The 22146-nt window shown below is 41.2% G+C and overlaps 1 protein-coding gene across 7 annotated transcripts in view; it reads right to left on the reverse strand.

Annotated features, from left to right (window-relative positions):
• The window catches only part of LRBA (LPS responsive beige-like anchor protein), a 1301884-nt gene that overhangs the window by 694434 nt on the left and 585304 nt on the right, over positions 1 to 22146 (reverse strand). For all 7 annotated transcript variants that reach the window (XM_033940548.1, XM_033940584.1, XM_033940558.1 and 4 more), the window contains exon 37: positions 14010 to 14176. In XM_033940548.1, the coding sequence (XP_033796439.1) occupies positions 14010 to 14176 (167 nt within the window). The remainder of the gene's footprint in view (positions 1 to 14009; positions 14177 to 22146) is intronic.

Below are 22146 nucleotides of genomic sequence, written 5' to 3' on the forward strand. Positions count from 1 at the left end.
ACCACCTCTTACAGGAGACTACCCTTTCTGTAAAAAAGTATGTCCTTAGATTAATCCTGAGCCCATCACCTCTTAACTTCATCCTATGCCCTCTCATTCCAGAGTTTTCTTTCAAATGAAAGAGACTCGACTGACGCTACCTAGGTATTTAAATGTTTCTATCATATCTCCCCTCTCCCACCTTTCCTCAAAAGTACACAGATTGAGATCTTTAAGTCTGTCCCCATACACCTTATGAAGACCACGCACCATTTTAGTAGCCTTCCTCTGGACCGACTCCATACTTTTTATTTCTTTTAGAAGGTGCGGCCTCCAGAATTGTATACACTATTCTAAATGAGGTCTCACCAAAGTCTTATACAGGGGAATCAATATCTCCTTTTTCCTACTGGTCATACCTCTTCCTATGCACCCTAGAATTCTTATAGCTTTCTCCATCACCTTTTCAAACTTTTTGGCCACCTTAAGATCATCGCATACAATCACACCCAAGTCCCACTCTTCTGTCGTGCACGTAAGTTCTTCACCTCCCAAACTGCACCGTTCCTTTGGGTTTTTGCATCCCAAATGCATGACCTTGCACCTCTTAGCATTAGATTTTATCTGCCAAATTTCAGACCATTCTCCAAGCTTCGCTAGTTCTTTCTTCATGCTATTCACACCATCCAGGATATCTACTCTATTGCAGATTTTGGTATCATCTGCAATGAGGCAAATCTTACCTGACAACTCTTCAGCAATATCACTTATTAAAATGTTAAAAAGAACAGGTTCAAGAACTGAACTTTGAGGCATACCACTGGTAACATCCCTTTCCTCAGAGCGATCTCCATTGATCACTACCCGCTGTCGCCTTCCACTCAACCAGTTCTTGACCCAGCCCACCACTTTGGAACCCATCCCGTGGGAAATCAGTTTCTTTATTAAGACGTCTGTGTGGAACACTGTCAGAGGCTTTGCTAAAATCTAAATACACCACATCTAGCACACTCCCTCTATCCAAATCAATGGTCACCCAGTCAAATAAATTGATTAGATTTGTCTGACAAGACCTACCTCTAGTGAATCCACATTGCCTCTGACCCTGTAATCCACCGGATTCCAGAAACTTCACCATTCTCTGTTTTAAAAATGTTTCCATTCATTTGCTTATCGCAGAAGTCAGACTTACCGGCCTGTAATTCCCTACTTCTTCCTTACTTCCACTTTTGTGTAAGGGGACCACATCCGCCCTTCTCTAATCCTCTGGTACCACTCCCGACTCTAGAGAAGCATTGAAATGATCAGTCAGCCGAGCCACCAGAAGTTCCCTAAGTTCCTTCAGCACCCTCAGATGTATACCATTGGCCCCATCGCTTTATCTACCTTTAATTTAACTACCTTTATCTACCTTTAATTTAACAACCCTCTGAAAATTGATCAGGGTCTACCACTACTCCATTCCTATTTGCTTTTGTCTTCTGCAGTCCCACTCCCTGTGCTTCAGTTGTGAACACAGAACTGAAATATTTGTTAAGCAATTCAGCCTTTTCTTTATCAGCTTCTACATATTTCTCTCCTTCACTTTTGAGTCTCACAATGCCACTTTTGAACTTCTTCCTATCACTGACATCTAAAAAAATGTCTTTTCTCCCCGTTTTACCGTGTCAGCTATTTTTTCTTCCATTTGTATCTTAGTTTTCCTGACTACACAAAAGTTTATGAAAGCTAAACTCTTACTCCTTACCTTCTCAGCAACCACTTTTGAGAACCAAAGTGGCCTTTTTTCCTCTTACTTTTACTTACTTGCCTCACAAATAGGTCTGTCGCCTGTACAATAACTCCTTTCAGTTTTGCTCACTGTATTTCTACTCCTTCCAGATGTTCCCGTCCAGACAATTTGTTGATGTAATCTCCATCTGAACAAAGTTAGTTTTTTTTTAGTCTAGATGCCAGATGATCACCCACTGTAACATCAGAAACCCCTTTGTAAGGACTAAGTCCAGTATGACCCCATCCTGTGTGGGTTCCATTACCAACTGCTGGAACAGTTCCCCTTGTAGAGAATCCAGGATCTCCCTACTTCTAGAAGACTCCACAATAGGGATACCCCAATCAACATCTGATATGTTAAAATAACCTATAAGTAAAACTTCCCCTTTTTTAGATATATTCTGAATGTCTACTATTAAATCTTTGTTTACTTCGTCTATCTGTGAGAGAGGCCTGTATATCACACCAATGTAAATAAATTCACCATTCCTTCTTTTCTAAATGATCCACAGTGCCTCTTTCTTGCCCTGCAGATCCTGCAATTGTGTGGCTTTAATATAATCTTTAACATATAACACTACTCCCCCTCCTTTTCTTCCTATCCTGTCTTTCCTGAACAGATTATAGCCCAGTATAACTACATCCCAGTCAAGGTTCTCCATAGACCATGTCTCCTTGATCACCATTATATCCAACTCATCTTCAATCACAGTTTCTAGATCCAGAATCCTGTTTCCCATACTTTGAAAGCATTAGTACATACTGCTTTCCAGACATTGCTCTCTTTTCCCATCCGTGTAGAAGTATTCAGCGATTTACTTACCTTAAAGGTATCAAAAGTGGCCCAATCAATATGTTTACAATGGAGGAGTGTCTTCAAAGTCTAGCACACTGCTCATCAAGATCCTCAAGCAGATATTGAAATAGAGTTGATGCAGGAAATAAGCATCAAGCATTGAAAACCTTTCCTCTCAAATGGCTTCAGAGTATAAGCATTGCTGATTTAAAAAGAAAAAGTCAAGAACACCCATTAAATTCAACTTAAAAATAGCTTATGAGTTGTTGAAAGTGAAAGCCTATTCAAAAATCCAAGTTTTCAAAAATTTTCAAACTCCAAAATAACTAGACAAATTTTTTTTTTTAAATTCTTTATTCATTTTTAAAACTTTCAATAATAATAATAATAACTTTATTTTTATATACCGCCAACAATCTTGCGACTTCTAGGCGGTTTACAATAAAAGAAACTGTTTACAATACAAGAAACTGAAAATACAATAAAAATAAAGAGAAACTTTACATACAGCGAATTGAAGAGTATAACAGTGAATATCCCGTACAACGAATTAAAGAGTATTGCAGTGTACATCTGATAACATTAATTATGTTAACGTCAGTTTGTGTGTTGCATGGCCAGAAAGTGCCAAGTTGTTTAAACAGAAGTAGAAATGTTCCGTAAGTTGAATAGAGTGTTCATATTTAGTGATTGCAGTTCAGGTATGTGGTGATGTTACGAGGGGGGCTGATGTTCCGGTTCGTTACCTAGGTATTTCAGGAATAGGTAGGTTTTTAGGTGTTTCCTGAATTCTTCATAGTTGTTTGTGTGCGCGATTAGTTTACCTAGGTCTTTACCCCATATGGCTGCTTGATATGATAGCAGTTGTTGATGGTGTCTCTTATATTTGTACCCTCTGGCCGGTGGGGAGACAAATTTCATGTGTGTTTTTCTTTCATGTTTATTGGTTGGGAATGAGAAGAGGTCTGTGATGTATTTTGGGGCTAGACCGTTTAATACTTTGAAGCAGAGACAGCCTAGCTTGAACTTCGAGCGCGCCTCCATCGGCAGCCAGTGTAGGAGTCGGTAGGAAGGGGTTACGTGATCGGACTTCTTCAGCCCGAAAATCATCCTGACTGCTGCATTTTGTATCAGTTGTAGTCTTTGCATTTGCTTCCGTGGGATTGTTAGATGGGTGATGTTGCAGTAGTCCAGGTGGTTTAGTATTAGGGATTGTACTAGGATTCTGAATGCTGAAGTGTGGAAGTACGCCTTAATGGATTTAAGTTTCCAGAGAGTGAAAAACCCTCTTTTGATTAAGGAGTCTATGTGGTCTTTCATGGTTAGTCCTTGGTCTAGTATTACTCCTAGAATCTTCATCGTTGGTTGAATGGGGTAGTTTAGATTGTTAATGTGTAATGATATTGTCGTATTTTGTGCGTGTGGCGAGGCTATGAAGAATTTAGTTTTTTCTGAATTGAGCTTCAGTTTGAAATCTGTGGTCCATTGATCCATTGTGTTTAGCGCTTCAGTTGCTATGGGGGTGATTTCGGAGGAGGATGCTGTAAACGGGATTATGATTGTGAAGTCGTCTGCATAGCTGAATACTTTTATGCCTCGCTGGGTTAGCTTCGTGCCTAGTGTAGCTATATAGACGTTGAAGAGTAGTGGGGATAGTGGGGATCCCTGTGGAACGCCTGATGGGTTTCTCCATGTTTTAGAGAGATTGTTATTGAAGCGGACTTGATAGGTGCGGGTCGTAAGGAAACCTCGGAACCAGTCCAGCACTTCGCCTCCGATGCCGATTGAATCTAAACATTGTAGTAGTTTTTTGTGATCTACCAAGTCGAAGGCTGAGCTCATGTCGAATTGCATCACTAAGGCTTTGTGGCCCTTACTAAATAAGTTACGTAGGTAATCTAAGATTGCTGCTATCACCGTCTCAGTACTGAACATAGGTCTGAAGCCTGACTGGGTTTCATGTAGCAGTGAGAACCGATCTAGGTAGTCCATCAGTTGGGTTTATACCAAGCCTTCCATTATTTTTACGAAAAACGGGATGGATGCTACTGGTCTATAGTTGGTTGCTGAAGTTAGGGGTAGTTTATGATTTTTTGGGATTGGGATAAGTGCAATATAAGATAAAAACAGTTTATACTTTAAGATCACTTAATATTCTATCAGAAACTAATTCAAATCAAATATTCCACCCCCTAATATCCAAACAATTAACTTCAATTATAAGAAAACAATGCAATATTGAAAAGAAAGAAAAATCTAACATTTTTTTAATAGCTGAAAGCTCAAGCCTAAGCAAACACAAGCAACAAAGAAAAAACCTGAAGAACTTTAAAAGGGCCATAAAGCACAGTTACTTACCGTAACAGGTGTTATCCAGGGACAGCAGGCAGATATTCTTAACGCATGGGTGACGTCACTGACGGAGGCCCGGTACGGACACTTTTAACTAGAAAGTTCTAGTTGGCCGCACCGCGCATGCGCGAGTGCCTTCCCGCCCGACGGAGGAGAGCGTGGTCCCCAGTTAAGGTAAGCCAGCTAAGAAGCCAACCCGGGGAGGTGGGTGGGTCGTAAGAATATCTGCCTGCTGTCCCTGGATAACACCTGTTACGGTAAGTAACTGTGCTTTATCCCAGGACAAGCAGGCAGCATATTCTTAACGCATGGGTGACCGCCAAGCTAACAGAGAGGGAGGAGGGATGGTTGGCCATTAGGAAAATAAATTTTGTAACACAGATTGGCCGAAGTGTCCATCCTGTCTGGAGAAGGCATCCAGACAGTAGTGAGTAGTGAACGTGTGAACTGAGGACCAAGTGGCAGCCTTGCAGATTTCCTCGATGGGCGTGGAACGGAGGAAAGCCACAGAAGCAGCCATAGCTCTGACCCTGTGGGCCGTGACAGCACCTTCCAGTGAGAGACCGGCCAGAGCATAACAGAACGCAATGCAGGCAGCAAGCCAGTTGGAAAGCGTCCGTTTGGAGACAGGACGACCTAGACGGTTAGGATCAAAGGTCAGAAAGAGCTGAGGGGACGAGCGGTGAGCCCTGGTACGGTCAAGATAGTATGCAAGGGCACGCTTACAATCCAGCGTGTGTAACGCCTGTTCCCCAGGGTGAGAATGGGGTTTAGGGAAAAAGACAGGTAACACAATGGACTGGTTGAGGTGAAAAGCCGAGACCACCTTGGGAAGGAATTTAGGATGGGTACGCAGAACTACCTTGTCATGGTGAAAAACCGTGAATGGTGGATCGGCGACCAGTGCATGCAGCTCACTAACCCTCCTGGCAGAGGTGATGGCAATGAGGAAAAGCACCTTCCACGTCAGAAATTTGAGTGAAGTAGTGGCAAGTGGCTTGAAAGGGGGTTTCATGAGGGCTGATAAAACCACATTCAGGTCCTAGACGACAGGAGGGGGCTTTAGAGGTGGTTTGACATTGAAGAGGCCTCTCATGAACCGGGAAACTAGTGGATGAGCCGTGAGAGGTTTTCCGAGGATAGGCTCATGAAACGCAGTGATGGCACTGAGGTGGACTCTGATTGAGGTAGACTTGAGGCCAGCGTCGGACAGGGAAAGCAAATAGTCCAGTACAGTTTCCACCGCCAAAGAGGTGGGATCGTGATGATGCAGTAGACACCAAGACGAGAACCTGGTCCATTTCTGATGGTAACATTGAAGGGTGGCCGGTTTCCTAGAGGCATTCAAAATATGACGGACAGGCTGAGACAGATTGTCTGGAGAGGTTAGGCCGAGAGAAACCAAGCTGTCAGGTGGAGCGAGGACAAATTGGGATGCAGTAGAGACTGATGCTGCTGTGTAAGTAGAGTAGGAAACACAGGAAGAGGAATGGGCTCCCTGGAGCTGAGCTGGAGCAGGAGGGAGAACCAGTGTTGGCGAGGCCACCGAGGAGCGATGAGAATCATGGAGGCTCTGTCCCTGCGGAGTTTGAATAACGTCCGCAACATCAGATGCAGTGGAGGAAAGGCATAGAGGAACCGATCCGTCCAGTCGATCAGGAATGCATCCGGGGCCAGGCGATGAGGAGAGAAGAGTCTGGAACAGAACTGGGGCAGCTGATGGTTGTGAGGAGCTGCAAAGAGGTCCACCTGAGGGGTGCCCCACCGAGCAAAGATGGAGCGGAGTGTGGGGGGATCCAGAGTCCACTCGTGAGGTTGAAGGATGCGGCTGAGATTGTCGGCCAGGAAGTTCTGTTCGCCTTGGATATAGACAGCCCTGAGGAAGAGACTGCGGGCCGTGGCCCAGGTCCAGATGCGGATGGCCTCCTGACAGAGGAGGGGAGATCCGGTGCCGCCTTGTTTGATTATGTAGTACATGGCGACTTGGTTGTCTGTGCACAGGAAAAGAACCTGAGGGTAGAGAAGGTGCTGGAAGGCCTTGAGGGCATAGAACATGGCCCTGAGTTCCAGGAAATTGATGTGATGTTGACGCTCCTGAGGGGTCCAGAGGCCCTGAGTGCGAAGTTCTCCCAGGTGAGCTCCCCATGCATAGGGGGAGGCATCTGTGGTTATGATCATGGAGTGAGGGGGTAGATGAAAAGTAGACCCCCTGGAAAGATTGGAGGAGTTCAACCACCATTGAAGAGATTGCTGAAGAGACAATGTCACAGAGATGGGATGAGAAAGAGGATCCGTGGTCTGTGACCATTGGTTGGCTAGAGCCCATTGAGGTGCCCTGAGGTGGAGTCGCGCCAGAGGAAGCACATGGACCGTCGAGGCCATGTGGCCCAGGAGGACCATCATCTGCCGAGCTGGAATGGAGTGATGAAGGAGCACCTGGCGGCAGAGGTGGAGCAGGGTCCGTTGACGGTCGGAGGGGAGAAAAGCCCTCATCAGAGTAGTGTCGAGGACTGCTCCGATGAACTGAAGTCGTTGTGTGGGAAGCAGATGCGACTTGGGGTAGTTGATCTCGAACCCCAGGAGATGGAGGAAAGAGATGGTGTGATGAGTGGCTTGTAGCACAAGTGGAGACGTAGGTGCTTTCACCAACCAATCGTCCAAGTAGGGGAACACCTGGAGGTTGTGAGACCTGAGGAAGGCCGCTACCACAATCAGGCACTTGGTGAACACCCTGGGTGATGATGCAAGACCAAAGGGCAGCACCTTGTACTGGTAGTGGTGGTGCTGTATCTGAAAGCGGAGGTAGCGACGTGAAGTTTGATGGATGGGGATGTGTGTGTAGGCCTCCTTGAGGTCTAGGGAACATAGCCAGTCTTGTTGAGATAGAAGAGGGTAGAGCGTGGCAAGGGAGAGCATTCTGAACTTTTCCTTGACCAAACATTTGTTGAGGTCCCTGAGGTCGAGGATGGGACGAAGGTCTCCCGTTTTCTTGAGTACCAGGAAGTAGCGGGAGTAGAATCCCTGACCTCTTTGGTCTGGTGGAACTTCTTCGATGGCATTGAGGAGGAGGAGGGATTGGACCTCCCTTAGGAGGAGTGGAGTTTGGGAGGAGTGAGAAGCAGACTCTATGGGAGGATTGTCTGATGGAAGAGTCTGGAAATTGAGTGAGTATCCGTGACGGATGATGTTGAGCACCCATTGGTCTGATGTGATGACCTCCCAGCGTTGGAGAAAGATGGTGAGGCGGCCCCCGATGGGTTGAGGGAGAGATACTGAAGGTTGGAGACTGGCTATGCCCTGGAGAAAAGAGTCAAAAGGGCTGAGCGGGCTTAGACTGTGGGAGAGGCTTGGCAGGCTGGTGAGATTGAGGACGGGCCTCGGCGTGCTGTTGTTGTCGAGGTCGGCGAGACTGCTGTTGAGGAGGATTGAGAGGTCTGGCCGAAAACCTGCGCTGATAAGAGGAGTGTGGCCTGTAAGGTCGGGCAGGCGGAGTCTTCTTCTTAGGTTTTATCAGCGTGTCCCATCTGGTCTCATGGGCCGAGAGTTGAGTCCAGAGACTCTCCAAAGAGTTCGTCACCCAGGTAGGGTGCATTAGCGAGGCGGTCTTGGTAGTTTATGTCCAAGTCAGATACCCTCAGCCAGGCGAGACGTCGCATGGCCACAGCCAATGCAGATGCTCGAGATGTGAGTTCGAATGAATCATAGATAGAACGCACCATGAATTTACGTAGTTGAAGGAGGTTGGCAATCTGCTGCTGGAAAAGCGGGATCTTACGCTCAGGGAGGTATTTTTGCAGGACGGATAGTTGTTGGACCAAGTGCTTCATATAAAAAGAGAAGTGGAAGGTATAATTATTCGCCCTGTTAGCCAGCATGGCATTTTGATAGAGGCGTTTGCCAAACTTATCCATTGTCTTACCCTCTCTGCCAGAAGGGGTGGAGGCATAGACATTGGATCCCTGAGTCTTCTTTAATGTGGACTCTACGAGAAGACTCTCATGGGGTAGTTGAGGCTTATCAAACCCCGGAATAGGGATTACTCTATATAAACTGTCAAGTTTCCGAGGGGCACCCGGGATAGTGAGGGGGTTCTCCCAATTTTTATAAAAAGTTTCCCGTAAGATATCATGGATGGGTAATTTAAGAAATTCCTTGGGAGGTTGTTCGAAGTCCAAAGCATCTAAAAAAGCTTGGGACTTTTTAGAGTCGGACTCTAATGGTATGGAAAGGGCCGCCGACATCTCCCGAAGGAATTTAGTAAAGGAGGATTGTTCCGGCTTTGAGGCGGTATCCGCCATTGAGGGTTCCTCATCCGTGGAAGAGGCATCCTCCTCGGTACCGGGCGGAGATTGTTCCCATAAGTTCGGGTCCCTGATGGCAGGCTCAGTGTGGTGGGTCTTGGAAAGAGATTTTCCAGATCGCATGGAAACGGTACCGGGAGAGGAAGAGCGGTGTCGATCTCTGTCCCGGGAGGAACGGTGCCATTCCGGGTCCCGGGAGGACCGTAGTCGATCTCGGTCCCGGGAAGGGTCTTCCGCAGCGAGAGTGTGTAGCTCAGGTTGAGCGGATAAGACTGGCATGGAGGTGTTAAGCGGTACCGAGGAGGCGGACACCGATGTGCGGGGCTCGGGCCGGTCCAGTACCGGAAGAAGCGGTGCCAATAGGGTTGGCAAAAGGTGTTGGAGTTGCTGCTGGAGCTGCTCCTGTAACTTATCCTGGAGGATGGCCGTGATGCGGTCCTCCAATGGGGGCACCGGTACCGTCTTTGTTTTCTTCAGTACCATAGGTGCCGCTCCACGCCCCGGCGATGAGGAGACCGATGACGAGGCACTCACCGAGATCGGGGCGGAGCGTTTACGGGGTCGGCGTGACGTCGGGAGGACCAGCGTCGCCGCTGTGGCAGGAGGGCGCTCAAGGGAAGTGGAAGGCTTCTTAGCCGGCTTACCTGGTGCCATCGACCCCGAAGAAGAAGGATCAGGCGTCGTCGAGGTAGTCGGTGCCGATTTTTGCGGCGCCGTCGACGTCGGGGCAGGATCCATAGCAGAACCGGTGCCGAAGAGGAGATTCTGCTGGATCTGTCGGTTTTTAAGAGTGCGTTTCTTAAGAGTAGCACAGCGGGTGCAGGTGTCAGCCCGATGCTCTGGACCCAAACACTGCAGACACCAGTTGTGTGGGTCAGTTAGAGAGATCGGGCGTGCACACCGCTGGCACTTCTTGAAGCCCGGCTGGGGGTAAACGGGGCCTGTTGAAAAAACAGAGAAAAAAACGAGTTTTTTTGTTTTTTTTTTTGCAAAGTAGAAAAATAACGAACCCGAAAGGGAAAAATAAGAAAAAAGGATCAAAAAAGCGCGAGTGGGAAGGCAAAAAGAGAGTTTTCAACAGCCGTTGAAAGCACATGCGTCTTCTTCGCTCCGCGGAAACGAAAAAACTGGGGACCACGCTCTTTTCCGTCGGGCGGGAAGGCATTCGCGCATGCGCGGTGCGGCCAACTAGAACTTTCTAGTTAAAAGTGTCCGTACCGGGCCTCCGTCGGTGACGTCACCCATGCGTTAAGAATATGCTGCCTGCTTGTCCTGGGATAAACACTAAACTACACAGGAAAAAAAAAAAAGAAGACCCACGCATAAGATAAAAGGAAAAATGCACATCTCATGAGCTCCATGCAAATCTGCATGACTCAGGTGGGTGAGAGAGCATATGCGCATACACAGTCAGACCTGACAAAGATTTCTAAGGGGTGTTATAGAACATTTAAGAACATAAGAATAGGCTTACTGGGTCAGACCAATAGTCCATCAAGCCCAGTAGCCCGTTCTCACAGTAGCCAACCCAAATCACTAGTACCTGGCCAAAACCCAAGTAGTACTGAAAATCAACTAACAAACACATGGATCATTACCCAAAATATCCAACCCACAAAATTGTCAATCAAAAAGAAAAGGGGGTATGAAGGATAATTAATACAAAAATTATTTTAATAAATTTTATTTTTATTGAGTGCCTGACTTCTTGGTTATGAAACAATCTATTATTACTAATAACCCACACTTATCATATAAAACCTTATTTTAAGCATACACTTATGCTTAAAAAAGTTATTTTAAGTTAATAAATTAAATTATGCACTCTTAGTCAGCTAGTTGATAGTTTTTCAATTAAATTAACTGATTAAATATAAAAACCAAAAATATTTTGAGGTAGGAAGGAGATTTGAAGTAAATGATTACATCACATGCATTCAGGATGAAGACTTGAAATAACATTTAGGTTATAAGAGGTCTCTTTACTGAAAATAATGCATTCATTATGGTACTTCAGCCTCTTAAATTAAATTAAATTTGATGAATTTATTTATACATTAGGGTAAAAGTGTATGCTTAAAATAAGGTTTTATATGATAAGTGTGGGTTATTAGTAATAATAGCTTGTTTCATAACCAAGAAGTCAGGCACTCAATAAAAATAAAAATAAAATTTATTAAAATAATTTTTGTATTAATTATCCTTCATACCCCCTTTTCTTTTTGATTGATCAAAACCCAAGTAGTAGCAATATTCCATGCTACCGATCCAGGGTAAGCAGTGGCTTCCTCCATGTCTTTCTCAATAACAGACGATGGACTTTTCCTCCAGGAACTTGTCCAAACCTTTCTTAAAACCAGCTAATCTATCCGCTCTTACCACAACATCTGGCAATGCGTTCCAGAGTTTAACTATTCTCCAAGTGAAAAAAAATTGGTAGCTTGATAGAATCCTTAGTCCATGAACATGTGAGAGTTATAGTCCTGCTTCTTCTCGGAGAATAAGTGTTTTCTCAGCCCCCAGTAACACAGACTGGAAATCTTGGTTAATGGCTTTCTGTTTACCTACTCATAAATCTAGGGAGTTCACAAAGAAACTTTACTAGTGCAATTTGGCTTTTAAAGTTAAAAGCAATAAATAATAACCGAAGATTGCAACGGGCAAACTAGTAGGGACTCTAGAATGTTTCTTCTTTGTTTCTCTTTTAGTAGCTCTGTACATATGAAAGTAAATATTCTGTGTTTCATTTCTATTGTAGTATGGAGAAGTCAAAACTTTTGAGTATAAGAGAATATTTAAACATTGTGTATCTGCTACTTCATAGTAACACAGTAAATGACAGCAGATAAAAGACCTGCATGGCCCATCCAATCTGCCCAACAGTAACATTCATCATCAAATTGTTATTGAACCAACAATCCAATTTTATTATTAAGTTTCACTTTATGATGTTTTCCCCTCCCCCACCGAGGTATACAGGATCTGTACTCAAAGCATATGGTATGAAGTGCACGCACTCAATCCTGATCTGTCCTTGCCATTTTCAGGGCTTAGCCTGTTAACAAAAAAAAAAAAAACACCAAGATAAATTTTTTTGCCCTGCGGCCCTATTTCCCAACTACTGGAGGTGCCATCAAAGCCTATTCCAGCCCAACTTGATAAGTCTTGTAATATAGGAGAGACAGACTGTAGAAGTCCATCCGGCATTGACTTCAGTTTCCCACTGCTGGAGTTGATGGAAAAAAATCCAACTACAGCCCATCTTAACCTGTCTTGGTATATACAGGACATAGATCATAGAAGTCCATCCAGACTTTTGACAGCTTTACCCTGTATACAACTGAAACTATATCCATTGTGGTTTGGGTCATACATTGAATGGAGTGACAGGATACTATGCATCTGAAGAAACTCATATATAATACTACTACTAATGATCTTTATTCTTGCATACTACCCAACAGTGAGTTCCAGATGGTCCACAATGAAGAAGAGCTGTACAATCAGTGAAACATACATATAAACAGGGTTAGAGAAATAATCATGTTTGGAGGATGAGATGTACAGCGTCAACATCTATGAGACAAACCTGGTTTTTTGTTACACAGAACTTTTTGGACCCCAGTTCAGTTGCAGAAGTTAGATAGTTCTAAATCTAATAGATGCTGGCACTGTCATCTTGAAATAGGGACACTGGATCATTTGTTGTTCTATTGTCCTTTGATACTCAATTTTTGGAGTCGATATGGGAACATATTAATAACATACTGGAATCATTGATTCTATTAACCTATGATGTAGTCATCTGTGGGACACTATTGCATACTAAACCCCCATTGGACCGGTATAAATGCCGGCTTTTCATTATTATGACCAGGATTGCCATGTAAATGGTTACTCGCAATTGGAAAAATTGGGATCGGCTTAGTTTTATCTTTTGGTGGGCAAATTTATATTCGTGTTACAAGTATGAGAAAATGAACGCTGACAGGTTGGGGCATAATAATTTATTCAGATTAGTTTAGGGTCCTTAACGACTTTTGTTACTTCGGTATAGTTGTCTTTTACCTTTAATTTCCTTTAGATCTATACACACATCCAGGGATGGGTGGGAGGGGGTTATCTCTTTTGTTTTATTCCTTGATTGAATGTACTGGAAGGGAGGGGGGAGGGTAATTAATTTTGTATTGTTATTGATTGATTGTAGTGCTAATTCGGATTATTAATGTATGTATAATTTTCTGCACTCTGTATTAGCCTTGAAAATTTAATAAAGATTTAAAAAAAAAACAAACAACCAAAAATCCAACTTTCTAAAGGCATAATATGATTGCGTTTGTGGAATCAGAGAACTTAACCAGGAATTCATTTTTCCTAACTGGAAAGCAAAAGTCTTATCTAGAAATCTCTTGTAACAACAAGCTTTTACAGATGGATACATGAACAAACAGTCATTTCGAGTATTTTTATTTGACTTATACAACTTAAATTGGGAGGATAGGTATTCTGGAGCCAGACCAAAAAGAGCTTTAAAGCAGATGCAGCCAAATTTGAACAATATTCTCACTTCAAATGGAAACCAATGGAATCGCTGATAGAAAGGACTCACATGGTCACATTTTTTAACCCAAAGATCAAGCGCACTGCGGTATTTTGTATTACTCGAATACGGTTTAAGATTTTTCTTGTAAGATGCCAAGTAAATGATGTTGCAATAGTCAAGGGCAGATAGAATTAGAGACTGAAAGATACTAAGTCAAAATATTTTTTAATAGTTCACAACCTGGTCCTTAAAACCATATTCTTACCTCAGTGCTGAACTTCCCCAGGCTCCATGCTTGTCAGTCAGAATGTTGATAATTTTTTGTACCAACTGGGTTGCAGTCACATGGTCTCGATACTTAGCTGCTCGGATCAGGTGATCACACATCTTTTCTTCTTCTCGTTTGTCTGCAGAATACTGGGCACACAGTGACTATCAGAAAAGACAAACCATGAAAAAATAAATTAGTAAATTGATCAACGGTGAGAAGTTTAATGGCATTTCAAAGAGAAATGGAAGTGTGTCTGTATAAACAGCCTAGTCTTTAATATCTAGTAGTAAACAGTAATGATCACAGTTAAAGACTTATGTAATAGTAAAGACCGGAGATAAAGAAAATGTTAATACTCCACAAAAAAGATTTAGCATTAAAAAAGATTAACTGTATTTTGCATATGCATTTTTAATTGTATAACGTAATATGCTCAAGTCATCTAAAGTTTTGGCCACCATAAGACATTCAATTTTGTCCACATACCTGCTCACAGGTAAGTAGTTGCCCAAGTACACAATTGCCTTTAAATCGCTCTCAAAGTTCACTATTACTACTATAGACTTCTTTTTTTTTTTTTTTAATTCTTTATTCATTTTATAACTTACATCAAGTACATCAACATTGGTATTAACATTTTAACATAGATATATCACTTGAAATTCTACAATTAATCTTATCAAATTAAACTTATCCCCTTCCCTCCCATCCTTTATATATTTCATAAAAACATTTTCCAATAATAAATACCACCCTCCCCCACCCAATTTCCATTTGTACTAATCAGGGAAGAAAAATACATACTCATTCTTTACAATAATCTGATAAAGGCCTCCACACATCCTGAAATGTATTAAAGTTCCCTTTTTGAATGGCTAATGTTCTTTCCATTTTATAAATATGGCATACTGAATTCCACCCAAAACTAAAATTCAATCTATTCCAACTTTTCCAATTAAGTGTTATTTGTTGTATGGCAACTCCTGTCAAAATGAGCAATAATTTATTATTTGTAGAGGATATTTGACTCCTAGCTCTCATCTCCATGCCAAATAATATTGTATCAGAGGATAATGCCACATGATTTTCTATTAAACAATTTATTTGACTCCAAACTGATTTCTAAAATACCATAATAAATGGACAATAGAATAATAAAATGGTCTAAATTCCCTGCTTCAAGATGACAATGCCAACATCTATCAGACTTGGAGTTATCTAATTTTTTTAAACGAACAGGGGTCCAGAATGCTCTATGCAACAGGAAGAACCATGTTTGTCTCATAGATGCAGACACTGTACATCTCATCCTCTAAGACCAAATACGTGGCCATTGAGAAGCAGAAATTTGATGCTTAATCTCAATGCTCCAAATGTCTCTAAGACCTGTCTTTGGGTTTTTATTCATGAATCCAGATATTAATTTGTACCACTGCGCAGCCTGGTGACTCAGGAAGTCTGTCTGAAAGCATAAGAACTCTAAACTATATATATTTTTTTAATTCTTTATTCAGTTTTAACTCTTGCATCAAGTGTACAAAATTCAATCAAATAATTTGTACAAATCACTTGACATTCTAACAATTATTGTTAAATGCATATAAAAAAGACCCCTCCCCCACCCATCCCATTCATCAGGAATAAACCCATTAAATCACATAAAATACCTCCCCATCCCCATATTAAATATAGTCCTATGTAATAAAAAGGTGTCCAAGGTGTCCAATCATTAGAATATCCAATCAATGGCCCCCAAATCTTTTTGAAACTATTATAATTTACTTGCTGTATAGCAAGCACTGTCTCAATTTTATAAGTATGATCATATTTATAAATAGATCATTTACTTTTTTTCTGTCCCTTTGTCAATGCCTTTTGGAAGTTAATTTGGTCCCAAATTAATTCAATGTTAGAAAATCATGTTGCCCTATCCTATGATACTATTTTATTTGGAACGTCTATGAGATTCAAGAGTCAAATTTCAGCAAATAACAATAAACTTTTGTTAATACTGACGAGGGTTGCCATTTAACATATTACTGGAAATTGGAAGGACTATACTAAACTTAATTATACCTTTTGGTGGAATTTAGTTTATCATATTTATAAAATGGAGAGACTCTAAACTATATTGATTATTGAGATTTTTCCATTCAGGGAACCCTGCCTGAATGGCCTGTTTCAGTTGTAACCATTTATAATTTTGTGATTTATCAAGACCAAATTTGTGTTGCAACTGTGAAAAATCAAGCAGTTTACCATTAGATATAACATCCTCTAAAGTACGTATTCCTGCTATTATCCAATGCCACTAGTAGAGGTTTACTCTGGCTTCAAGCTGAAATTCAATCTATAATTCCCCTTACCTCCTAAGAAAGGAATTTTGACAACCAAACAATTTAAAGACCTGTACCAGGTTTTGTTTTCCTTTTTTGTATTTTAGTGAAAGTATATTTATGTCAATAGGTATTGTGCCAGTATTTGTTTAAAAGCCAGAGTGATCATGTGCAGCCTTTTTCTTCAAGCCATGTTATGTCGTTAACTCACTGTCATCTATGTTTTAGAGGTGAGAATTTATTTCTAATTTCTCACGGTAGCTTTTTCATTTTAACTCACTGAATTACCATTATTTTGTCAATTAATTTTGATTTATACTTATAATTATGCAAGAACCATGAGGGTAGTGTAACTCTACAGAGCCTTTACAATCCACTGCTGTTTTTAGACCACATCACATCAAAGCTCTGTTAACAAACCTATTGACAACAGTCAATGGTGGGATCCAAATCTACAAATACACTGCTTTTTTAGTCTAAGCACAATTTGACATATTTGTATTAATAAAGTATGACAACTCTGGGTTACGTTCTGGTACAATAGCATTTTTTTCCCTAACACACAAAGTAACGATCTCCGTTACACGTTACGAAATGCACTTTACACAAATCATCATTCAACATCCTTTCTGCCCTTCTAATTGAAAACGGCATATATTCATATATTTCCATATCTCTTTTTTATATAGCCTGACATTATACTTTGTTTCCAGAGCATTCGTTTGTTATTCTATTGAAGCTCCTGAATTGTGACAATATAGAAAACAAATGTGTTGTGTTATTTTATGGGTTGACATATATATGATTATTATTCATATTTATTCTTGACTTAATTTCTATTTTATTTGTGAATATACTGTTTATTTAAAGATTTCATACAAAACATGTTTTACATCTACACTGGCATATATAAGATGCTGCTTTAATGTATATAATATTTTATTTTTAGATTCATACTACAACTCACACTCTGAATTTTATTAGACATTTGCATGCCATATATCATCTGGTCCTATTTATATATGCATGAGGGCAGGTCCTTGATTGTTGTTTGTCATACTTATAGATTATATAAGTCAACGCAATTTATATTTTGATGTTTATACATTTGGGGCCTGATAATCAGCTGGCAGTGATTATCAGGCCACCGACATTAAACTAGAAATTCAATGCTGGCCCATGTCCTGGCATCAGCACTGAATTTCCAGATTTCTGGAGCCAGCTAATACATAGCATTTAAGTGCAAAATTCAGCTCTTAATCAGCTATGGGTTACCGCATAAAGATAAAACTCACTTTTATGTGGTTAACCTGGCTGGGTAAGTACTGAGCATCACTTAACCAGCCACGAATAGACTCTACCCCGGAACGACCCCAAAATAGCAGATTTTCCATTTTGTGTTAACCATTTATTTTCAGCAGCAATAGCTGGTTAAATGTTGCTGAAAACGAAGTTAGCCCTGAATAGGCAATTTAGCTTGTCAGGATCTGTTTCTTGGCAGAAAAACTGATTTGCATAGTGACCCCTTGATGATTATAGTTTGGTTTACATGTGTACATATCGGGTTAGGATTTTGACCTAGATGTTTATTTTTTTATATGTCATTGTTTTTAAATGTCATCAGATCTCATTAGTTTATTTTTATGCCACACCCCTTAATCCTGTCACAGGAACTTCAGCCAAAACGTGGCATTAAGTTTTCAGTCTCTAGTTGAGTTTTCATCTTGATGAATGTATGAGCTCTTATCCACTCTATGGATGAATAACTTTCATACAATGTATCATTTTATAATAGTTTACTAAACTAGTAGTATTTTTATCCAATTATTACATCCTATTGACTCTTTTTATAAATTATTGATGCATTTCCATATAAACTATCCCATTAGGGCTTTGTTCTTCTAGCTTGTCAAACCCAACTTACACATATGCACATTTTCACTCATCCTACCTTACACAATCCTACTAAAAATCTCCACCTACCCCACTGTCCCATAACAGGCCCCCATGCTTTCACTCACAATCCACACATTTCTATAGCTTACAGAATGGCATGGAGACCTGTACTCATGGTTAACTGCACGGCAGGAATGGGGACAGAGCTCACAGGAGTCAACGCAATTTATATTTTGATGTTTATACATTTGGGGCCTGATAATCAGTTGGCAGTGATTATCAGGCCACCGACATTAAACTAGAAATTCAATGCTGGCCCATGTCCTGGCATCAGCACTGAATTTCCAGATTTCTGGAGCCAGCTAATACATAGCATTTAAGTGCAAAATTCAGCTCTTAATCAGCTATGGGTTACCGCATAAAGATAAAACTCACTTACAGGGACAGAGCCTGCGGGGACAGGGACAAACCTTGTCCCCATGTCATTCTCTAAAACTTGAATGTAGTATCAATATTTAGAAATTTAACTCATCTTAAAGAATTGGCAATTTAATTCAATTATTAAAAAAATTGCAGAAGCTGCTTTTGGATTTAAATGAAATATCATTGAATGGCATCATTTGTATCTTGTCTGCCTTTGATGTAGCAACAAGAGTCCTGTCTGCTGATCAGATTCCTACCACTTACAACGTCCTTCTATCATGTGCCCAGTTGACCAAGCATCTTACTGTTACTGCAACAGATCCATCCATCATTGCTGGCATCAAGGGGCATTTCCAACATTTAGCAGACACTTATTTTCCCGTTCATCCACTACACCGTTTAGGTTCTCTTCTACACTATGTCTGAAAGACAATCCAATTATCTTCCCAGATGATATCATAGGCAACTGAATCTTTGGGAAGGTTGTAACAAGCCAGATTGAAATGGAAGGCGATATTTGCGATTTATAAATAGTTGTACAAAGTACATTCCTTTTTTATACTTTAATAAAAAAATTTTAAATATAAAATCCTAAGTATTTGAGGCTTGTGCAAATGAGGACAGAGAAGGAGCCTATAAGAATGGGGCGGGTACAAGGACAGAGTCCACAGGGATGGGGACAAAGCCTGTGGATTAGGGGACAAATTTTATCCCCATGTTATTCTCTACTATAGTTACATTCTCCCATAATACATACACAAACTATATCCTCTCCCTGTTCCCCATATATTTTTGTAAACCTGCCACTTAATCCTTCAACTTTAGTACATGTACACCTAGATAAACCCAAACAATCCTACATCCAAACAATAACTCAAACATACCCCATATCACTGCCACCTACCCCACATACAAACCCAAACCCTCCCAACACATCAACCACCAAGTATATATATATATATATATATATATATATATATATATATGCTGAACTCACCGACCACATACATGTTCCTATATTCCTATAGTCCCCTAAATCTCACTCATACTTGCACACACACCTACACTCACACTGCCTAGCATGCACGTAACACACATATTCTTAATTCCCACAGTAAAAACAACCAAGTCAAAGGGTGTTTAATATTTCTAAAATTGTTTTTCAAATTGAAAGTATGCAGTCTGTTTTGAAGATCAGAAAAACAAACTCCCAGTTTAACGCTTGACAGCAATTTTAGCAAAAAATTCAAACAATTGTACAAAGGTGTGAAGACTTTTATAAGACTTGCACATTTTCTTTATCCCACAGCAGTTGCATTTCCTGGATACTAAGAAATTTACAGGAATCCCTGAGGTTAGTGAAAATGATTACTTATTGATCTAGTGAAAGTTGCTGGGCAGATGTCACATTAAGAGGAGTAGTTACTAACATGCTTGAAGAGAATAAGGACTAACATTAGGGGTCAACCAGTGTCATTTTGATGCCAGCACTGGAAGGGAAGGAACAATTGAAGAACACTAGACAGGGCAAGATTAATTATTCGAGGCCCCTAGGCACACAAGTACACTGGGTCCCTCTGGCCCTGCCCTGCCCCCACTTTGCCCATGGCCCACCCCTACCCCGCCTATGTCCCGCCTCCAGTTAGCTGATTTCTTATTTACTACTTTATTTCCACTTGTATTTCTTTTGTTTTTTAATTCAAAACAAAGATTAGTACACCAGTGCACAGTTTTTCTTCTATGCAACCCCAAAACATCTCTGAACAAATCCTCCTTCCTTCCCTTCCCACCTACTTATCCAGGAATTTAACTCTGAACCCTTTCCATGCATATATAAAAGTGTTCAAATATTTGTAAAGCAGTAATACTATCCAAAATATAAGTCTATATTAATAACCAAGTTTACAATACCCATATGTATATATAAACAACCAAATCTGTAATTCCTCTAGTACGTTCCACTCCATGTATGTTAACTTGCACGAAACAACAAGGCAAGAAGTCTACAAAAGAATCCAACATGAAAACAAAAGAAGATTGGCAGAAAATAAGGAGATTATTTTGTAATTGTAAAGTGAATTATTGTACAAATGAGCTTCTATTAAAACCAAAGAATAAAACCACAGCACTTGGGAAAGTAAAAAAGGGAGAGTAAAATGGACTTACCAAAAAGGTCTCTGCACTGATGAGATAAACTCGTACGCAGAATAAATGTGAACACGCGACAGTGGGGCTATGATATTTGATCCGTTGAAAGAGACGCCAAAAAAGTGTCAGCAGTGGATTGAATGCACACTGATAGGGGAGGGGCATCGGGCTGTTAAAAAATGCTGCTTTAATAAATAAATGAAAATACTGGTGAAAAACTAAATAAAAACCCAAAACCATGATAAAATGCCAAACCTGACTGCAAGTGGTAGTGAAAGTAGCATAAGGCACCCATAGTACTGTTAGTGCCAGAGCTGCTTAGAATAAAGAACCGTGCTGTACATGAGGAGAAAAAAGAAAGAATGAGGTGATAAGATGTAAAGTGCTGGCTCTTCACTGTACCACTTGATAAAACTAAGGAGTGATGTTCTAGAGCAGAGATGCCCACACTTTTTGGGCTTGCGAGCTACTTTTAAAATGACCAAGTCAAAATGATCTACCAACAATAAAATAAAAATAAAAAAAACACAAAGCACACTGTACCCAGAGAAAATGTTAATAATCATTCCTATTCCGGGGTTTTTTCAAAGAGGTCAAAGCAGATGACTCTATGCACTGTCACCTCAGTAACAACCATACAAAAATGGACAAATACCCCCCCTCCCTTTTTACTAAACCATGATAGCAGTTTTTAGTGCAGGGAGCTGCGCTGAATGCCCAGTGCTGCTCTCGACGCTCATAGGCTCCCTGCGCTAAAAAACGTATTTTGATCAGTAAAAACCGCATTTTGATCAGTAAATTTAAAATAAAATCATTTTTCCTACCTTGTTGGCTGGTGATTTCATGAGTCTCTGGTTGCACTTTCTTCTTCTGACTGTGCATCCAATCTTTCTTCCCTTCTTTCAGCCTGTATGCTTCCTCTCCTCCTGACCTCATTCCTCTCTCCCCAACTTTTTCTTCCTCTCTTCCTGGCCTTTCTTTCTTTCTCTCTTCAAGCCCCCTTTCTTTTTTTCTGTTTCTCTTCTTTCCTTCTGTCTCCCTGCCTGCCCTCTTTCTTTCTTTCTCCTTGCCCTCCCCAAGCCACTGCCAATGCTGCTGCCATCGGGGAACAGGCCCCAAAGCCGCTGCCGCCGCGCCAAGCTCTCCCTACTTTGGGCCGACCAGCATTCCTCTCCCCAACGTCAATTCTGCCGTCGGAGAAGAAGGCTGATCGGCCCAAGATCACGATCGATTGGGGGAAATGCTGCCAGGTCCTGCCTTTGTGAAAACTGAAACCTGGCAGCAAGAAGAGCAAATGGAAAGCTTCACTGACTTGTCTCCTGCCTTAG

The sequence above is a fragment of the Geotrypetes seraphini genome, chromosome 1 (genome assembly GCF_902459505.1).
Source record: "Geotrypetes seraphini chromosome 1, aGeoSer1.1, whole genome shotgun sequence".
Lineage (NCBI taxonomy): Eukaryota > Metazoa > Chordata > Amphibia > Gymnophiona > Dermophiidae > Geotrypetes > Geotrypetes seraphini.